Source organism: Betta splendens, chromosome 14 (genome assembly GCF_900634795.4).
Source record: "Betta splendens chromosome 14, fBetSpl5.4, whole genome shotgun sequence".
Classification (NCBI taxonomy): Eukaryota; Metazoa; Chordata; class Actinopteri; order Anabantiformes; family Osphronemidae; genus Betta; species Betta splendens.
The window spans coordinates 15,244,198-15,262,883 of record NC_040894.2 but is presented as its reverse complement, the minus strand read 5'-3'; the positions used below and the strand labels follow the sequence as shown (position 1 = coordinate 15,262,883).

Genomic DNA, 18,686 nt, shown 5'->3' with positions numbered 1-18,686 from the left:
AAATTATTTGCATACTTTTTTATAGTACTGCATTATTACTTAAAGTCTTAAATCTTTAATTAGCAAAGTTTGACTTATCCTATAATCAAACATTCTCTCATGCATTGAAGTATCCTTGTTACAGACTGCGAATAGAATCCGGCAATGCTAATATTTTTTTTTTGTCTTATTAATATTTTGTATAAACCAGCCTCACTAGCTACTCAACAATGCATGTTTAAATCGCTTTAACTTATCATTAATAAACATCATGCGCCACACATGCTGAAATCGATTGCATAATGTTTTGTGTCCCAAGGTCTTCAATGTTGAAGAATCTAAATATTCACTGACTCAGTATTTTCATACACCTAATTATTTTTTAAACCTACATGTACAGTAACAACCTGTCATGGAGCCACACACATTATACAACCTGTGTGACTGAGCGTATTCAGGTTTACTGCTTCGAACTGAGTGATAGGGACTTTGTAAATAAATCTTAGCTATTGTCAAAAGAAAACAAGACATCGCACATCCACGAACCACACAAAGAAACTATTGTTCAAAGATCTCTGTGTTTCCATGAGTCATAACTGTCTCTGGAAGTTTAACAGTTTTCCAAAAAAGTAATATACAGTATAAAACTTTTTAATCCATGTATTTAGAAGAAAATTGCCATTTTGTGAACCATGCTCATTTCTTTCCTCACAGAAAGTCAGAATCAAAGATCAATATCAATCTCATCTTTGCATTTGCTATCGAACTACGTGTGCTGGGCAGGCAATTAGCTTAGTACAGTCTGAAACCATGGGAAACTAATACTACTATACCTGCCAGAGAAAACACTTGAACACTTGCTGAATGTAATTCACCTTCACACAAGTGTCATGATTACAGTGCCTGATGTGTGTGTTCATAAGCTGTTGCTGAACTGCTGCGATTCTCTGAATTACACTTTTCTATTTAGTAAAATATTAAATACTCAAATGAATAATGAATTCAAGGTGTCTTGATATTTGCTTTGCTCTGCACTGTATTGGTTAAAGCAGAAGAGGTTTCTGTTTGGATACATCACATTCATTTTGATGCATATAAAATTATTTGTTAATCAAACCTCCTTCGCCTTCCTGAGCTGTATATTATGCAATGAATGGAGTTTTGTTCTCTATTAGTTGTGACAATGCTCTTTGACTTTGTTCTTTCAGCTCCATTCGCTGAAAGGAGGCGGCTCAGTTGCCTCTCAAGTGGCTCCTTATTTGCTTTGTTAATGTCTGCAATGAATTAGTAATTAAAAATATATATCATGTTTATTATTTAGGTTGTTTACTATACTCTGCCAGCAGCAGATTATAAAGTACCAACCCAAAGACCCATCTCAAACAAACAGATCCAGTCTCTGAGTGTGTATTACCCATAAACAGAGAACAGACAAGAAAGCACATGTGTCCACTGCTGCTGATGCCTGTGGAGTTTATTTGTGGAGCCTGCTCAGTATGAAATATTAACCTTGCACTACCTACACTCAATTAAAATGCATCTCTAATACTACAGCACAGTAAGAGATGAACTGGGCACAGAGGTAGCAACAAAGGCACCATTTTGAAATTGCAGTTTTACTGTCTAGTTTACTTACAAGCTTATTTGTTATTTTCTGTTTTAAGTTGTGTAAACTAAATTACGAAACATGAATATTAACTCATATTATATGTTCAAGGTACGACATCCATGTTTTAGCAAGCAAGGAAACGCAAATGAGCAAAGAAAACTGTTTTGCGACTCTAGAAATAAATAGTGAAAAGCAGCAAAAGGACGACCCAAATTCGTGCACGTATCTGAAAAAGCAGAAGCCGCGTTTGAGAAAGTGCCACATGGCTTCAGTTTGAGGCTCCAGACGCGAGCAAACACCAGACCTCCTTTCCAAAGCAGAGCCAGTGCTTTGCTGTGCAGAGTCACTTGATAAATAGGCAGATTGACAAGAGGCCAAGGGCATGTTATCAACGGAGGGGAACGTGCTAAGGAACACATGACAGAGGCAATAAGCATCACCTGTAACACCAACACACACGCATGCTTACAGCTCCAGAGACTGTGAAAGAATGAATATTTATGGTGCGAACACAAGGTGCGGTTTAGAGTTCACATCCAGCTCGAGATGCACACGCTCAATCTTAGCACTGAATGTTAAAATACGATAGAATAAGCAACTTCACCTTCAGCAGCATAATATAGATTCTTAAATGCTGTGAGAAACCTTAAGCAGGCTCAACATACAGCCTCCCCAAAGCCTTTAACGGCCATTGAACCTATTGATGTGCTTTGAATGCAAGGACATCAATCAGAGCACATGAATACTTTGTACTTCAGGGCAGCTGTCAAATATACACTTACAGTACACACTTCTGCACACGCACATACACACCAACAGCAAGTGGCATCTGATGCCACTGTTGACAGATGAAATAGATGCAGATGGGGCAACACTTGGCACATTCATATCAGTCTTCACTGCCTCCATCCATTCCTGTCTCACACTTAAGTCTCCAGCCATCAGTCAGCATGGAGCCTCTGTCAGGCTGGTGGCTGGTGTATTATATAGAGGCAGCATAGAGTCAAACACCCCCCTCCCCCCAACCACCTCCACCCATTCCAAGTGCACACCAGAATCGAACTGATTTTCAGCTGCCCACTTCTTTTACAGGTGCCAAAAAATCTATCACAGCAGAACCGGTGTGAGACCTCATTGTACCAGGACTCCACACAGCGGCCGTGGGAACCCAATATACTACGACTATAAAGCCTTATTGTTTTGTTTTTTAAATAAACCCTTGTAGTCATTTTCAGTCACAAAGGAACCTTGACCTTCCAGCTCAATGATCATTTGAGGCTATCACGGTCCCTCGTGGTGGATGATCCCACTGGGCATTTGGCAATTTGCACAGGAAACACTGAAACATGATGAATGATATTTAGACACTGTGAGCTGAGGAGCACCTGAGGATTCATCACTTGTAATAATGAGAATTAATAGTTGATATTAGCATCAAACTCTTGAAGAAGTAGCAAAAGCAAACACATCATCTAAACTGATAAGACACTACGGCTGTCAAACGTTTTGTCCTGCTTTTGTGTGTTAATCGACAATATTCAATGAATGAAATACAAACAGGATTCACTGTAACCAATCTGAAAGTGATGTAAGGTGAATATCTTGTACTTGTTTGAGCTAATAAAACTATTTGAGGTTTCATTGTTAGAGATTAAGGAGTTGTTCTCACTTAAAACAAAAAGACAAAACACAATGAATTAACTACAGCACATCAATTTTGTAAAAAATCCAAATGAGAGAGAGAGTTAAACTAATGTGTTAACAGACTTCACAAACTACATTTCAGGTTGTTAAAGCTACAACTATAATGAAGCAGACATAACATATTTTTGTAAAGTGAACTAAAATAAAACCACTTGGACTTGACAGGAAATGATAAAGCAGTCCTCACTTTCACTGTAAGATGGTGATTCTATAAACCAGCTAGATTCAATGACACAGAATGAAGCAGGTATTTATAATGTAACAGCTGGTCTGCTGAAAAGCATTACTACACCTTCACACGTAAAACCAAAATGCTCCTAGACTGTGATATTTAGCTGCTCAGCTGTTGCAGTGAGGTTTTACTTCAGCTAAAACATGCCCTCACACTTCCTGCTTCCTCACCTTCTGCCACAAACTCTGATCCAGCCACTAATCAACACATGAACAACCTGCGTGTACATTAAAGCCAGCCAACTCCTACTGTACATGTTTGGAGACCATCCAGCCACGTTCAGCACCCGCTGTATACTGTGCGCTCTACTTATTGTGTGTGTGTTTGTTTTAATTGTGGTTTTATTTGTTTGTTTGTTTAGGGAGCTGCTCCTTCTTATCCTGGCTTTGCTGGATGACTGTAGTAGAACAGCTCAAGCCTAAACTACAAACTACAATGCAATATGCTTATACGTATATGTAATTTTACTCTTCAGCTGAGTTACAGCTGAGTTTGGAAGCCAATGGAAATGAATGTAGACTAGAATTGTCTGGTTTGTGAAGCTAAAGAAGGAGCAGCCCTGCATGTGCTGCAGTTCCCCCGGAACTGTGGGCTCATTGTGTGTTAAAGTGATTTTCTGTTCAGGTGTGTCTCATTTCACTGCTTTGTGTCTCAGCCTTGTCGTTGTTCTAGTTGCTAGTGCGTTATTATGGTCTCATCTTTTTACTTCCTGCTCATCTTGTTACTCAAAGTTTGTAACTTTGTGTGTTTTTCATAACTTGGTTTGTTACTTCCTGCTCTGCAGTGATTTAGTTAAGTGTTCTTCTCCTGGTTCTCAGTGATTTTGTTTTCTTGGTATTTCAGATTTTTGATTATTTTAACTAATTGTTAGTTCCTGCTTGGTGCAGCACTTTATCATTTCTACTTTTCCTAAATTTAGACTTTTGTATTTCCAAGCCTGCTGTGATTTTTAGCTCTGCACTTATTAAATCCTTGAAAAGCAACGTGACGTCTCTGCTGATTATTCTTCCAACCTGTTAGCTGTGGTGTTTGTGACGCCGGGTCTGCAGAGATTTCCTGACCATCGTATTAATGCTGGTCTCATTTCTTTCTAACTCCCAGTCCAAGATGTTTTTGATTTTCTCCTTACAATCCAATGTGGCACTGACTTAAGTGATACCACTCAATAATTTACATAATGGTCAGCTCCCCCTGAAGCCTCCAAAGGCCCCTTATTTCCCATTTGACATTCAGAAGACACTTAGAACCCTTAATCTGTAAAATTAGTAGAATCCTCCTTTGCATCAGTAGCGGTTCCACAGTGTGATGTCATATAGACACAGCGCCATGGAACGTGTGTGTTGCCAACCTTTTGCGTTTTGACATGTGACAAACTAATGTTCCACTGCATCTCAATGTCACACATACTGTAGGATCGTATAAACTTATCACAGTGTCCAACTGGCTGTCAAACAAGAAAATGAACAGTGTATCAGGAAGCCTGTGATAGTTTTGAAGCTTCTAAATGGCACACGCAGTGTCCACCCATCGCTGTGAGACAGCTCCGTGATAAAAAGGCTATGCGTTCTCCCACTGACGCCACTGGACACCAGGACTAATTAAATTTGCCGTTACAAGGCAGAGGTCAAACTGGTTCTAACTGTTTATGCAAATGAGTTCAGGCCTTTGAAAATCATGTGTCACCGAAGTGAACAAATCTGACACACACTCGGGGGAAGTAACGAGCAGCAAAGCCATGATACCTGATTCAGCACGGACACGTCCTCGCCGAGCAGGATGACGGGTAGCGCTGCCTTTATGTATTATGCATGATGCCATATGTCAAATGCTGACAGTGTAGAGGTGTTATGTTAAGTCTGGCACACTCATAAACACTGTGTGTGATCCTACATGTTCAGGTAAAGTTATTAACAGTTAGGCATGAAGACTTACTAACACAAGGCCCGAGGACTGTGTGTGGCTGCACAAACTAAAACAAATTACTAACACAAATAAATTGCATTGCTGGTGCCAAGTCTGCAGCGTTTTTTCTCCCTTAATTAGTTTTGTTGGCAGAAAATTATAGGAGCTTAAGAACAATTTTGCAGCGGATCTGGGTGACAGATTGGGCTGATTGATTAGACTTTGGTTGGCAGCTGGATGCTGGGTCTCCAGCTTCTTCTGATCTGTGCTCCTCGCCAGGCAAATCCGGAGAATATGTTCAGCATCAGCCAAGTGAAAAGATGAGAGCGCATGGAGTGCTGCAAGTAGGAGCATCACTTGTCATTGACGGAGGGTTAATGTGTTATGTGGTTTTCAGCTAAATCTGAATTTTGTCTTTTTTATAAGTGAGCGAAGCAACCTGGGCCTTTGTTTTGGAGCAGGACTTCACGCCTTCCTCTTCTCGGGACATTTTTATTGTCAATAGCTGACAGCGCTGACAGAACACCGGTGTGTGTCATCTCCCATGCTCACGCGCTGACAGCTCTACTTGACTTTGACACCTGAGTTAAGCAGCTTGCCAGCGCTGTGAGTGAGGAGTGATGGGAGGACTGAAACCACAACTGCAGGTCAGAGTTGACTCGCTGCTGACAGCACGTACGGGAAGGCGTTTCTGGGAGCAGGTGACTGTCTGCCACAGCCACTTTAACGAGATAAGAGCATCACGAGCACTGGAATCTGTGCCTGTGATATTGTCCAGATCGTCACATTAAACATGTCCTGTATGATGCATGTATGGTTGTTTGAATACACTATGAAGTTGTCAGTAGTATAATAATCCTGAGACTGAGACGCTTCGTTCCTCCTCCCACCAGGTGACGGTAGTGCGTCACCTGGTGGGAGGACACTGTGTCTATTTCTGGTTCCAGGCGTTTGTCATTTCCCCCTTTTGTGTGTGTGTGTGTGTGTGTGTGTGTGTGTGTGTATGTGTGTGTGTGTGTGTGTATTTTTTTACCTCTTGTCTCTTGTCATTTGCTATTGTGTCATCCCTGGTCCTCGTGTGTTCCTGTCCAATACATATTTAGTTTTGAATCGTGCCATCTCTGATATTCACCTTTTTTTGTGACAGAGACAGACGTGCTCTGGTCCATCACTCCAACGTGACCTTGTCCAATGCTCCTGACCTTTGTATTAATTTCATGTGTTCTTTTATACTTGATTAAGGTCAACGAGTCATGATTAGCAAAGTAATCTTCTACCTGCTTTATTACCTGCTGCTTCTAATCGGGTCTGGACATCTGCTAGCATTAAACCCCAGGATTACATCAAGCTCCCTAAACTACATAAGATTATCCACCTCGTGCTTGATAGTCTGTCTTTATTTATTCAGCCTCGGAGAGCGTTGCTTGATTTGCATATGTTTTAAAATTAGGTCTGCAAGATTTTTACACAAACACCTGAGAGGTTTAAAATCTCTATGCAGTACATACACTGAACTATGACGCCATGCAGCAGACACTGGCAACATTGTCACTGTCACGTTCCCAGCGCTGACGTCGTTTTGTTTGAAAGGAAGACACTAAACAAAGAAGATGACCACTTAATTCTAACCTGATGAACAGAAAACCCATCAGGCACACACACACGCACACACACACACACACACACACACACACACACACACACACACACACACACACACACACACACACACACACACACACACACACACACAGAGCAAGCAAAAGTGTGAGTCAAATGCAGATTGAGCGTTTAGCGCAGCCTGAGATGATGAGGAGCTCTATGAGCTCAGACGGGTCATTGAGGACTACGGCAGATCTGTCTCTTCTCCTTGGACGAGTTTCTCTAATTAGCAGTCAGCAGTGAGTCATTCAATTATTGAGGATAATGTGTAAAAAAAACATAAGCCGTGGCTGATGATTCATCTCAGACAAAAACTGCAGGTGCACTTTAGCTTAATTCATGTTAATTAAGCAAAACCTACAATTAATGTAAACACTGTTACACATCTGTCACTAAAATCACCTGCTGCTCTAACATGTAGCTAAGTTATTTAGGTAGGTTTGCACCTACGTTAGCTTCAAGGCCAAGAAATGAAATAATAATTGCATTTTTGGGGCGTTAGTGCGATTTGCCTCCTGTGTGGTTTGTGTGTAGCTCCTTGACAGGCTGCCAGTCCCTCAGCGGATCACACATAGACAGAAACCCATTCACGCTCACACCCACTGTACAGTATGTGCAAGGCTCTAATGACCTGACTGTACCTGAAGGGAACCCAAGCAGGCGCAGGGAGAACAACTCAGAATCAATTAGATAAAGTCAGACATAGGCCGACTGAATGCTACACAAGCGCTAATGAAACGTTAGACAACTTCTGCCTCTCTGCTGCTCGCTGTTTACTTCACGTCACTCTCACTCTGGATTGTTGTCTGCATTTCGTAGCCATCAGAACAAGGATTAGGTGAAATATGTGGTGAACTCGAGGTCACCTCAGATTTGCTAACATGTTAGCTATTTGAATCCCTCCAAAACCTCATCCATAGGCATCTGTCCTTGACGCCTTCACAGTCAGCAATATAAATGGAAAAGCAGCCTTTCTGTACAGAAGCAGCCTTTCAGCCACAGTCCATCACTACAATATCATTAATAACAGTGAACATTAAAAATGCTGCTACAGATCTGATAAGCAGCAGTGTGGACAGGTCCCTAAACGCGTGGCCCCACTCTGACATCAGCCTCTCACACGTTTGCCCAGTGGAAACACATGGAATGAGAGCAAAGTAATTGAATGTTTCCATCAATTCCCACCAGCTGAATTTTTCATGTCTTGTTCATGAAGAAGATTTGGGAGAAGCATAACGTCAAACTAAATCACTTAACACTTGCATGGCTGTTGTGCTGCAAGCATTTGGAGTCATGTAATCCCTCTGCAGATAAGACCTCAGCATTGTTCAGACGTGTGATCCCAGCACAGCAGAACGGCAGCGTGAAGCAGACGCAGGACGCCTGCGATATCTCATTTCACTTAATGGAATCCTGCTTTAAGTCCCGCGCATTGTGCCCAACACCCTGGGTCCAGCCTGCTGCGCTGACATAGCTGAACTCAGTGGAGACTGCCAAGGGTTTGTTGGTTCCAAAAGGCAGGGCTCCAATCACAGCAGCACCAGCTCCTCACACATTTTAACTCTGGGAAATTGGCCGTGGCACAGAAGCTTTTACAGACCTGGCAGCTGATCCTGGACCTGGTGCACGCCTGATAAGGCTGATTCGGAGAAGAAGAGAACACGCCATGCGCCTTTGTTTGGATTACAGAAAATTAGGAATATCAAGAGTGACCTCACTTGTGATGCAGCCCTGCATTAATGTAGTGCTATCAGAACAGTGTGAGAAGGTGGGTTTTAGCACAACTCAACAATGCCCTCAAGTGGCCTGAGCCCGAGAGCTGCAAGTCCTGTCACACGACAACACCTTCAAAGGCAGAAGAGACAGACTGGCTTCGTGTTAAGTTTGCTACCATTCAAATGAATGCAAATGACAGGAATGACATTCACTGTCTTGTTGCCCATAAAGCACGGGATCTGGAGAGTCTGACATGCATGAATGTTGAAAGAACAGAAAAGGAAGACAAATCAGCTGTTCTTCAAAGCCTTTGCGTAAACAGCATGAAAAACACTTTTCAACACGTTTTACACTAAAAGCCTTTATTGTAAAGTGCTGCCTGCAATTTCCTGCGTCAAGAATAAAATACAGTGTGTTTATTTGACATGCACACGCTCATGGACTTCCTGCTGTACAGCCCATTACTCACCAGGCAACTTGGCTGCCTACTGTCAAACTGCATCTTTTACTCCACACTGTCTGTACCTGGGCCCTTTTAGTTGAATATTTATATTCTATATGGTTATTTCTTACTGGACGTGTACTGACATTTTGATACATGCTGATTTTTGTTTTATGCTACTGTTACTGTTCGCAGGATTACAGGGAGAGACCAAGTTACCTTCAGCTGCCCAGAAAACCCATCTTATTGTGTGTAGTCATTGCAAACAATGCCACTAAACAATGATGCATTTGCAAACATGAACAACAGCCTCTGTCAGAACCTTTAAAAGGCAAAGAATAAGAACAATGTAAGATTTGAAGCAAGTATTGAACATGTGAACATGAACTGTAGGGAAAATGTGGACTAGTCCATTTTAAAGCGTAATGAAAGTGCAGCCACTCCAACACCACGTCACCAACTGAGATGCATGTCGGTAAAGAGACTAGGACTTTCATGCATTTGTGATTGTAACACATAAGACTGGCGAATTATCAGGTTCATGAAGTTATGTTGATTTAATTTAGAATACATGACACTGTAAGTTTTCATTTGAGACTCACCAGAACTAAAACCTGATCCAAAGTAATGTATTAGCTGTGTCAAAATGCTGAACAGCAGCATAGATGAAAGCAGGATACAGCAACCAACCAACACAAGCCTTTTAAAGTATTTAACTCTGACCTTAATGAGAGTGTTTTACTCGTTCAGTGTTTATCTGTTGAGGACAAGTGTCTGACTTCTGGGCACAGAAATAACACTTACTCTCTCTCTGAGCTAAAAATAAAGACTCTGAGCAGACGAGAGGCTCTCTGTCCTCACACGGACGGGTCCTTTGCCCTTCACACATATTACTGTACAACCAAAGCTTGTGTTTATAAAATAGAATTTTTTTAATGAATGAGATAGCTGCACAATCCTGTGGCATTTACTGGAAGTCAAAAATTTGTTACAAAACAATCTGTATTCATTTGAAATGAAATACAACAGACTGTAGATTTCATAAGGAAAAAGAAGTCAGCTCATTTTATGGAGATGCAGGAAAAATATTCAAAAAAGTAAAAACATAAAAACTGAAACAAGTTTACATTAAGTTTATGAAATCAAGTTAAAAAAGTGACACTGGAATCCTTAATTAACACTTTTACTGGATCCTTTGTTTCATCCTTGTTAATCAATCAACATATAGCTGTTGGTATAAGGTCATCCCAGTTGAGGAGTGCACCCAGTTTACTGCTGCTTTTAAACTGCATCCTGGACAATCAGATCACAGAGGACCGCGAGGACACTTTGTTCAACCTGCATCTCCAAAGGGTCCAGCTCTGCATTTCTCCATCACCTTTTCCTGAAGTACGACACACAGTCAGACCATTAAGGATCCAGAAACCCGTCTGGACCCAGACTACAATATAATGTTGTAATATTAAGATGCTACAAATATGCAGCTACTGAAAATCCATCCAGTTTGTCCTGCAACCCCCAAGTAAGTGATGTTTTATTTATATAGTGTTTAATAATATATTGTTTAATAACTAGCTGTATATTTTTGCAGGTCCAGTACGTTTTACTGTACAGACACAGTAACATTGATTCAGTCCGTACTGTAGGAAGCCTAGTAATGACTAAATGGTGCAGACTCCTTCAACTCATGGTACCCCTGGTGGTTTGGCTCTGTGAAGAGACAGAGAGGGCAGTTAGAGCCAGACAGCACCACAGATCTCTCCCTTCTGCATTAGCCAGTACTTTAACCAATAGTAGCCAATTCTGCAAGGTGTAAACATATAAAAACAAAAGCAATAAATACAGATAAAGTGTTTAGCACCAAACCATTTTAAACTCACTGCCTACAGTTTCATGTCCTTGGGTCCACTTTAATATGACCTTATTCTGTATTCAGTGAGAACGCTTTGTTCTCTCTTCTATTTAAAGCACTTGCTTTTTATTCTCTGCAACGGTGTCTGTAGTTTGAAGGTCACTTAATAATCTTCTGTACATCCCAAATGATGTAGACAAAAATAGCTACGAGCAGAATGCGTTTGAGTGTGTAGATAAGTGTTGTGGTACCCAGACTCATATTCTCCTCCACCAGAGGCCTCTTCTCGCTGCAGTTCATCACTCGTCCCTGTGCTGCTCCCAGAATAGTCATGATGTCCACTAAGTTGAGCTTCCCTTCCTTCTTGGCCTCCTCCACCTCCTCTGCTAGCTCCATCGCAGCCTCTTCGCGCTCCTCCATCTCCTCCTGGCTCAGCATCGCGTTTAAGCCCTGGCCTGCAGTGGCACTGCCCACCTGTGGGGGCGCCAGTGAGCACAAAGCCCTCACCTTCCCGTACGACTTCAAGTGAGCCACGTTTGCGCGCAGGAACAGCAGGAGGACGTTAAGGTCGTTCAGAGGGCAGCCCAGCCTGCGACGGTTGATTAGATCCAGAGCTGGCAGGACGTCATAGACAGAGATGAATGTGGTGTCCCAAACAAACAGACGAATCAGGCTGAAGAGGACGATGGGAGCCAACAGGACGTAGATGGCGCCATTGACCACGCTGATCACCTGAAAGACCAACTGTCCGATCATTTTACACTGGATCAAGTCTGGAACCCAGTTCTGATCCCGCAGCACGCCGGTGCGGACGAAGCAGCTGAACTCGTCTTGCAGGAAGGCCGACAGGTGGAAGTAGGCCAGGTAGAGACAAGCAGCGCTCATGAAGATCAGGAGCAGGAAGCCGCGCAGGAACAGCATGCTAACAAGGAAGTAGGAGCTTTGTTTACACTGCATGTACCTCTCCAGCAGAGGGTACTCAAAGTACCGCTTCCTCTTGGCCCTGCAATGAATCCAGAGAAGAGCGACTTGAGCCCCATGAAAGAAGCTGCATGTTCGTAAGCGCACTGTCCCTCTACTTCTAGATACTAGAAACTCTAAACCACAGCCCAGCAGCCAAAAGGGCCCTTCACAAACACGTGGATTGTAAGAGGAGTGAGCTGAAGCTGGACCGATTCCTTCAGTTATGTCGACTTGCTTCAGCAATTACCCAGTTCATTAAAGTAACATGTAACATCGTCTCAGGTTTCTGGAAGCCGAAAACAAGGCTCGATCCCTCACCTCTGCAGTTCCGCCTGGAAGGTGAGCGGATTCTTGGTGCTCTGCCGCATGTCCAGGATGCTCTGGGCCATGCGGATCGAGCGGTTGTACGACTTGTCCAGCTCTTCGATGACAAAGAGCAGGTCTGAGCCGAGCGTGGGCATGACGAGCTGACGCCAGATCAGCGCCGGCAGGTACATGAGCGTGGCCATGGCCAGCAGAGAGTAAGGGAACATCTGGACAGATGAGGAGGGAGAACGGAGTGAGAAGACGAGGAGAGTGGAGGGAGATAAATACTTCACAACACAACTCTCACAGAAGAAAAGACAACCCAAGGAAGCATATTTGTGGCTGCGCTTTAAATGTCACCTGCATTCAGGCTGAATATTTTGTTAAAGGTCTGCTTCTTATTAAAGGCTTACACTGACATTTCCAGCAGTTACAGTAGAGTTTGTTTGTCAGCACTTTAGCACGATGGAGTCTGACGGAAGCCCTCGACTTACTTTATGAACCCAGAGCGAGCGCTCTTGGAAGTTGCCGTCGCTGTCGAACTCGTGATGCATGAGGGAGTCCCAGCAGTAGGCGTCGACGTAGCCGCCCTGCTTGATGCTGAAATTGCTGGGAGGGAAGCAGCTGATCTGAGGCCCTGCGGAGTAAACAAACGTTGGTTGGTAGCAGCGTTCGCCAATGCACTGAATTGGCTTTATCAATTTGCCCGTAAGCGATCCCTGAGCATGGATGCCGTCAGGGCTCGGTGCTGGGGGGGGGGGGGGGGGGGGGGGGGGGGGGGGTTGGGGGGTTAACTCCTGTGTGCCCAATTTCAAACTTTCACTGAAGAAATCATATGTTTCCAAATGGCAACCTGGCATTTTAAACCCCGCGTGAGTCTGTTCCAAATTAGGCTTCTCTTTTTACTTCACCTTGATATTACCACTTGTGTTCCACCCATCTGTCATTTGTCAGGAGGGCCCCACCCTTAAAGAGAGGACTCGGACGGGAACATCCCAGGGTGTGCCTTCACTAAAACACCACACCACCTTACGAGCATCCCGAGCCAATGCCCAGCTCCCTTTTTGTCCACCTAATTACAGGCAGCTGTTACAGAGTCTGAATCTGAGCGCTCAGGCTTTATTCTCTGTGTGGAAACATACAGTGTGACACATTGGGGAGATATTGATTGAATCTGACTATTGTTGAAAGGTTGATGTTTGGATCTATCACCTGAGCGCTCTTTCTCTCCCCCTTTCCATGTGAGAACATGTGGGCACGAGCACAGACGTCATCCTACACTTAAATAAGTAACATCATGGATCCTATACAACGAGCGCCCACTCGGCTCCCGTCCCCGTGCTGTCGGCCTCCTACACGTCTGGCGCTGCTTCTATCTGGTCTTGCCCACACTCTGCTCGGTGCAGGAAGTCCTGGCTGAGAGTCACATGCACCTAAGCCAGACTCAATCAAGCGCTGTTGTCTGCACCGAGCGTCGGCCGAGCTCCTGCCTCGGCCCCGTGTCATGTTCTACATCCCCACCCTTCCCATCCCCGCGGTTAATCAACACATGCAGTCATTTGACTCGCGTAGAGGGGAGCTGCCACACAAGAACTCTGCCTTGTAATTACAGCGTGCCAGTGTTAGTGAACGCTGCTCTCAATCATTTCCACACAGCAATTAGAATCAGGAGCATCAGGCTGATTGCAGACCAGCTCTGGAGAGGCAACGTTTAGTTCAAAGTCAAGGACGTCAGCCTCCTCAGCAGCAGACGTCCGCTTCTGTGTTCTCACAAACGCTAGCTTTGCTTCTGTGTGACACAAATGGCAACAAGACAGGATGTGGGATTGTTTAATGTGCGAAAGAGGCCAAAACGCGACCCAACCGCTACAAATCAGGTCAGGCAGTAAAGTTCAACCTACTGCATAGGCAAAAAATTACTGAACAGGTTTTGTGTTACAGTATCAACAATTCTTTACTGTGATATCGTCATTGCCACTGAGGTCTTTATTGTGCTGCTGAGCGCTAATGAGGACGCTAGTCAATGCTTTCCGGTTGGAGATGATGTTCTGTAAGTGTTTCCTTTCTCTTGATAAGTACAGAACTAATTACATTAAAGATAATTACAGCATCACATTGTTCATCATCTCTTTCTCAGAGAATGTGGGCGATGGGAAGATGCTGTACATCTAAGTCCACACATAAAAGCAGATACTTGCATATGTCATGATTCTGGACTCACAAATTGAGTCAATTTTCTCCTGCACCTACTTAAATTTTGACTCATGTTCTTACTTTTGAACTGACTTTAAATGAACAACCCAGACTAATTATTAATATCAGCATGTTCTACTGAATGCAGTCTAAGTATATTGTAAGTAAATCGAGACCTTAAGAGCATTTGACACATAAATGTCAACTCTGCAAAGGAATCAACATGCAATAAATAGATAGATCCAATCATTTTTTCTATATAAGAACAATAAATAGTTATTTTAAGGTATATTTGGGGTCAAAGCATGTGAAACAGCATTTAAAGACTAGAGGCAGACGGTTGCTCACCCAGGGATATCTCTCGGGCGAAGGCCATGCACACCAGCATCAGTGGAAGACCCACAGACACAAACTTGATGACCTTGTCCAGAGGAAGCTCCAGCTCCAGGTGGTTGATGCGATTTATCCCTGAGCCCTCCTGCAGCAGGGCATCAGATAGCATGGCCTTGGCTGCGGCCTGTGCGATGGACATTCTGAACACCTGCGCAACGATAACAAAAGAGGCTCCTTTTTCAAGCAGTCAAACAGAAGAAATATATATTGTGTCTGTGCTGGAAGTTCAAATCATAGTCCATGTTTTCCTTTTCTTTATCTATCCTGTGAAATATTAAAACAAAACTGTAGATTTTTAACAAAAGCAGTAGATGATTCTTCAGTTATTAGTAGAAGTTCTTACCTTGAGTCTTCCAGTTTAGAGTGGTGAATGTACAGGGTGTCTCCAGGCCAACAAGTTCCTACAAAGGCCTGTGCAGTGTTGGAAAGCTTCATAAGTATTTTGAGAGGACCTCTGTAAATGAGAGGTTGGACCTGGGCTGGACCCGGCCGAGGCGGGCCTTTAATTACAGAGGCAACATCTGGGAGCATGTAGACGCCCAGATGGCACTGCAGCAGACCTCCAGCACGCAGCACTAGCTCCATGCCAGTGTGTGTGTGTGTGTGTGTGTGTGTGTGTGTGTGTGTGTGTGTGTGTGTGTGTGTGTGTGTGTGTGTGTGTGTGTGTGTGTGTGTGTGTGTTTGCGTGTGTGTGTGTGTGTGTGTCTGTGTGTGTGTGTGTGCCCACTTCAGAACAGTCAACCACTGCCAGTGGCTTTTTCATCCTCTGTCATTGTGGGACTATTTTTACTTTACTTTAGCCTTAGAGCTACTGCTGAATACTGAGCCATTCAACAGAGATGCTCATGTCTCTGACTTTTGCTGAACTCTATGTGTGTAGCAGCGTAAAAGGGATTGTGTTGTCTGGAAACATGAAGATTTGGAATATAATCTAGATGTACTTAAGCATCCATCCATCCATCCAACCACCCATCCACCCTCCTTCCTTCCTTCCTTCCTTCCTTCCTTCCTTCCTTCCTTCCTTCCTTCCTTCCTTCCTTACTTCCCTGGATCCCAAGGAAGCTTTCATGTTTTGCAACCAAAACAAAAGAAATCTGTAAATCCACTTCAGAGTGATAATGGAATATCATGTAAATTAATTATTTCAGCCCAGAAATATAATTATGCAGAAGGACACCCAATGGTGCTGTTGCCTTTTCCAGCCTCTGGAACCAAAGCTTCATCAACATGTTCTATTTAGACGGATGCATCAGTTGTGGAGTAGAAAGTATTCATTCAAACCCTGAACCCTGCCAGGTTTAAGTCAACCACAGCTTACTGCAGCTTTGTACTAATAAGAACTGAATGTTTCATGACCAGCGCTGCTGCTATAACTAATGTCATCCCATGGTAGATTAAAACGCCCACGTCAGCTACTTCACTCAGTGAGTTATTAAATCTACCTTTATCGCTCCTGCTCTTTAACCGGTGTTATTAAAGTTCAGAGAGAGCCACCAGTTAATCCGTCTACCTGACCTGCCTGCACACAAAGGCCTGCGTGGAATAATTAGACAGTAATGTTGTGATGCCCAGAGTCTCAAAAGTTTAACTTTTTTTTATTTTTAATTAGACCACTTTAGTAAATATGAGTGATTTCCCTCCCACGTTTGAGAACTTTGGAGCTGAGCTTCCACATACAGTATGTAGTCATATCAAGTGTCTAATCACCTCATCACATGTTGCCAACTCCTAATACTCCTATTACTGTATGTTATTTTCAAGCCCTGAAATTCAAATTCCTCCCCCTGAAAAAAGGTGACTTGAGAAAAAAAAGAAGAAACAAGAAGTGCACAAACACAGATATTCGATAAGTGTTGCTGCAATTAAAGTTTGACCTTTTTGGGGCCGGGCAGAAAACAATGCAGGGAGGCAATTACGCTGGAGCGTGTAATAAAAAACACAATGCGCATCTGGCAGCAAACACCCACAGCAGTGATTAGCATCTACTGTATTCTGACAGAGGAGGAGCCCTGCGGTCACAAAAGGCTCTGTCCAATTCTGGGAGCCGTCAGAGAAGGTGGGGGGCGTTTCAGTGGGCGTCTCTGCGAGTTCAGCCACAGACTGTGGCACCAACCAGTGGGTGGGAGCTGCCCATGTGACAGGAAGACGTGGGATGTTAAACCAATGTGGAGATTGTTAACAGCGTGGGCTGGAAACATGTTACAATGAGAGACCAGAAATAAGTCAGGATCAAGGAGCGAAGCACAACTTCATCTGGAAGCTGCTGGTGATGAGATGCTCCTTGATCCACAGCTGATCCAGATGGAGGTTCAGGGCGAATGTCTCCCTGTGCTCGTCCTGGGTCCTTCCATGGACCTGGACTGGTCACGACAAAGCAGCACGGAAAAGACACAAGGACAAAGAAACTTTTCAGTGGGTGTTTTTTATGATTTGTGATTCCTGGACTACATTCAGCCAATCTGAAGCTTTCTGCCAGTTTTGTTTTGTTTTCTGCTTTCTTTATTCACATTATGTTCCATTTTTACAAATGTTTTCCTTTTTCACATTTCTCCATAATCACCAGCTGCTCTGTGGGTGAGAGAGCTGTGAGCTGAACCTTCATCGTCATCCTGGTTTGGCAACTGTACGGCACTGTGTTGGCAAAGCAGAGAGCCAGGATGCCTTTAGTTCCACTAGAACGAGCCAGCGTGTTCATCCTGGAAATGGCATTTGATCAATACGTAAACCGAGGTAATGGAAATGACGTGACCAGTGTCATGCAACTGCTCAACACTGAGTTGGAATTAGGCAGAAACAGAGTTGTTGAAACTGTAGCATTTTGATCTTCACCTTTCACTGATGCTGATCATGTGACAAACGTCACCTTTCTACTGTGCGTTTGTCATGTGAGTCATAAAATAAAGTGTGTATTGTCTCTCATATGCAGAAGTTCAGGGGAAAATATGTACCTTCACATGTTTTAATTATTAAAAAATCTGTCTATTAAAACACAATAGATTATGACAACAAAGTTTACAAATGAAATAGAAATATTTCCCGTCTGTCGTTTGCTCTGGAAGATCTTTAAAAAAACAAACAGAGTAAAGCATATTAATGAGCAACAAACGCCACAATAAACAATCAGAACATTCAATATAACGTGGTTCTTCTTTTGCTAGACATGTTCACATTAAAAACAAGTGACTTCATTTGTGTGTTTTAGTACAAAACAGAGAGCTGAAAATGTTTCACAGTTTCTTCACCGTCCTTCATGTAAAACTGAAGACATTAGTATTGAGTTTCTTTAACGCTCTTTTTTGTTTTCCCCACAAAATCGTCTCCTTCATCAATAAAGCTGGTCATTGAACGATACCAGTTCTGTCAGTCGGAGCTTCCACAGTCACTGGCGCTGTTTCCACCGACGTTGGGATGAGGGACGGTCCATTATCCAAGGTCCCCCAATGCAGAGGTCCAGCATGTGCAGCTGTTTCCACAGCCTCACGTGGAGTGAGCGGAACGCGTGTGTAACTGTCCCTTTAGCTAGAGCCCAGGCCATGCAACGCAACAATAGAAGAAACACAATAACTATGCAAACACCAGAATGCAAACATATGGGAGATCCAATATACATATTATATGTGCAGTCAGTGTACACCGGGTTTCTACAGCTTTTTTTCATTTTTATTGTTTTGCTCATGGAAAAAAACAAAAATTAAAAGGTCATGCTGGAAAAAGAATGTCGCTGCAGCAAACA

General features: G+C 43.2%; 1 protein-coding gene and 1 long non-coding RNA gene across 5 annotated transcripts in view; one reads left to right on the top strand and one right to left on the bottom strand.

Annotated features, from left to right (window-relative positions):
- Window positions 1-9,784: 9,784 nt before the first annotated feature.
- Window positions 9,785-18,686, bottom strand: part of pknox2 (pbx/knotted 1 homeobox 2) — a 68,951-nt gene continuing 60,049 nt past the window's right edge. The window contains exons 1-6 of one of the 4 annotated variants that reach the window (XM_029174641.3): window positions 15,297-15,439; window positions 14,909-15,101; window positions 12,862-13,004; window positions 12,380-12,594; window positions 11,350-12,101; window positions 9,785-10,956 (exon numbers count right to left, since the gene is read on the bottom strand). In XM_029174641.3, coding sequence (XP_029030474.1) covers window positions 10,898-10,956; window positions 11,350-12,101; window positions 12,380-12,594; window positions 12,862-13,004; window positions 14,909-15,092 — 1,353 coding nt within the window. In that variant the 5' untranslated portion in view covers window positions 15,093-15,101; window positions 15,297-15,439 and the 3' untranslated portion in view covers window positions 9,785-10,897. Of the gene's footprint in view, window positions 12,102-12,379; window positions 12,595-12,861; window positions 13,005-14,908; window positions 15,125-15,296; window positions 15,440-16,972; window positions 16,981-17,898 lie in introns of those variants that run through there. The other 3 variants (XM_055514561.1, XM_029174640.3, XM_029173086.3) reach the window with 3 other exon arrangements.
- LOC129605116 (uncharacterized) lies at window positions 17,114-18,202 on the top strand. The gene is made up of 2 exons (XR_008696645.1): window positions 17,114-17,365; window positions 17,517-18,202. It is a non-coding gene; the product is annotated as an uncharacterized LOC129605116 (long non-coding RNA).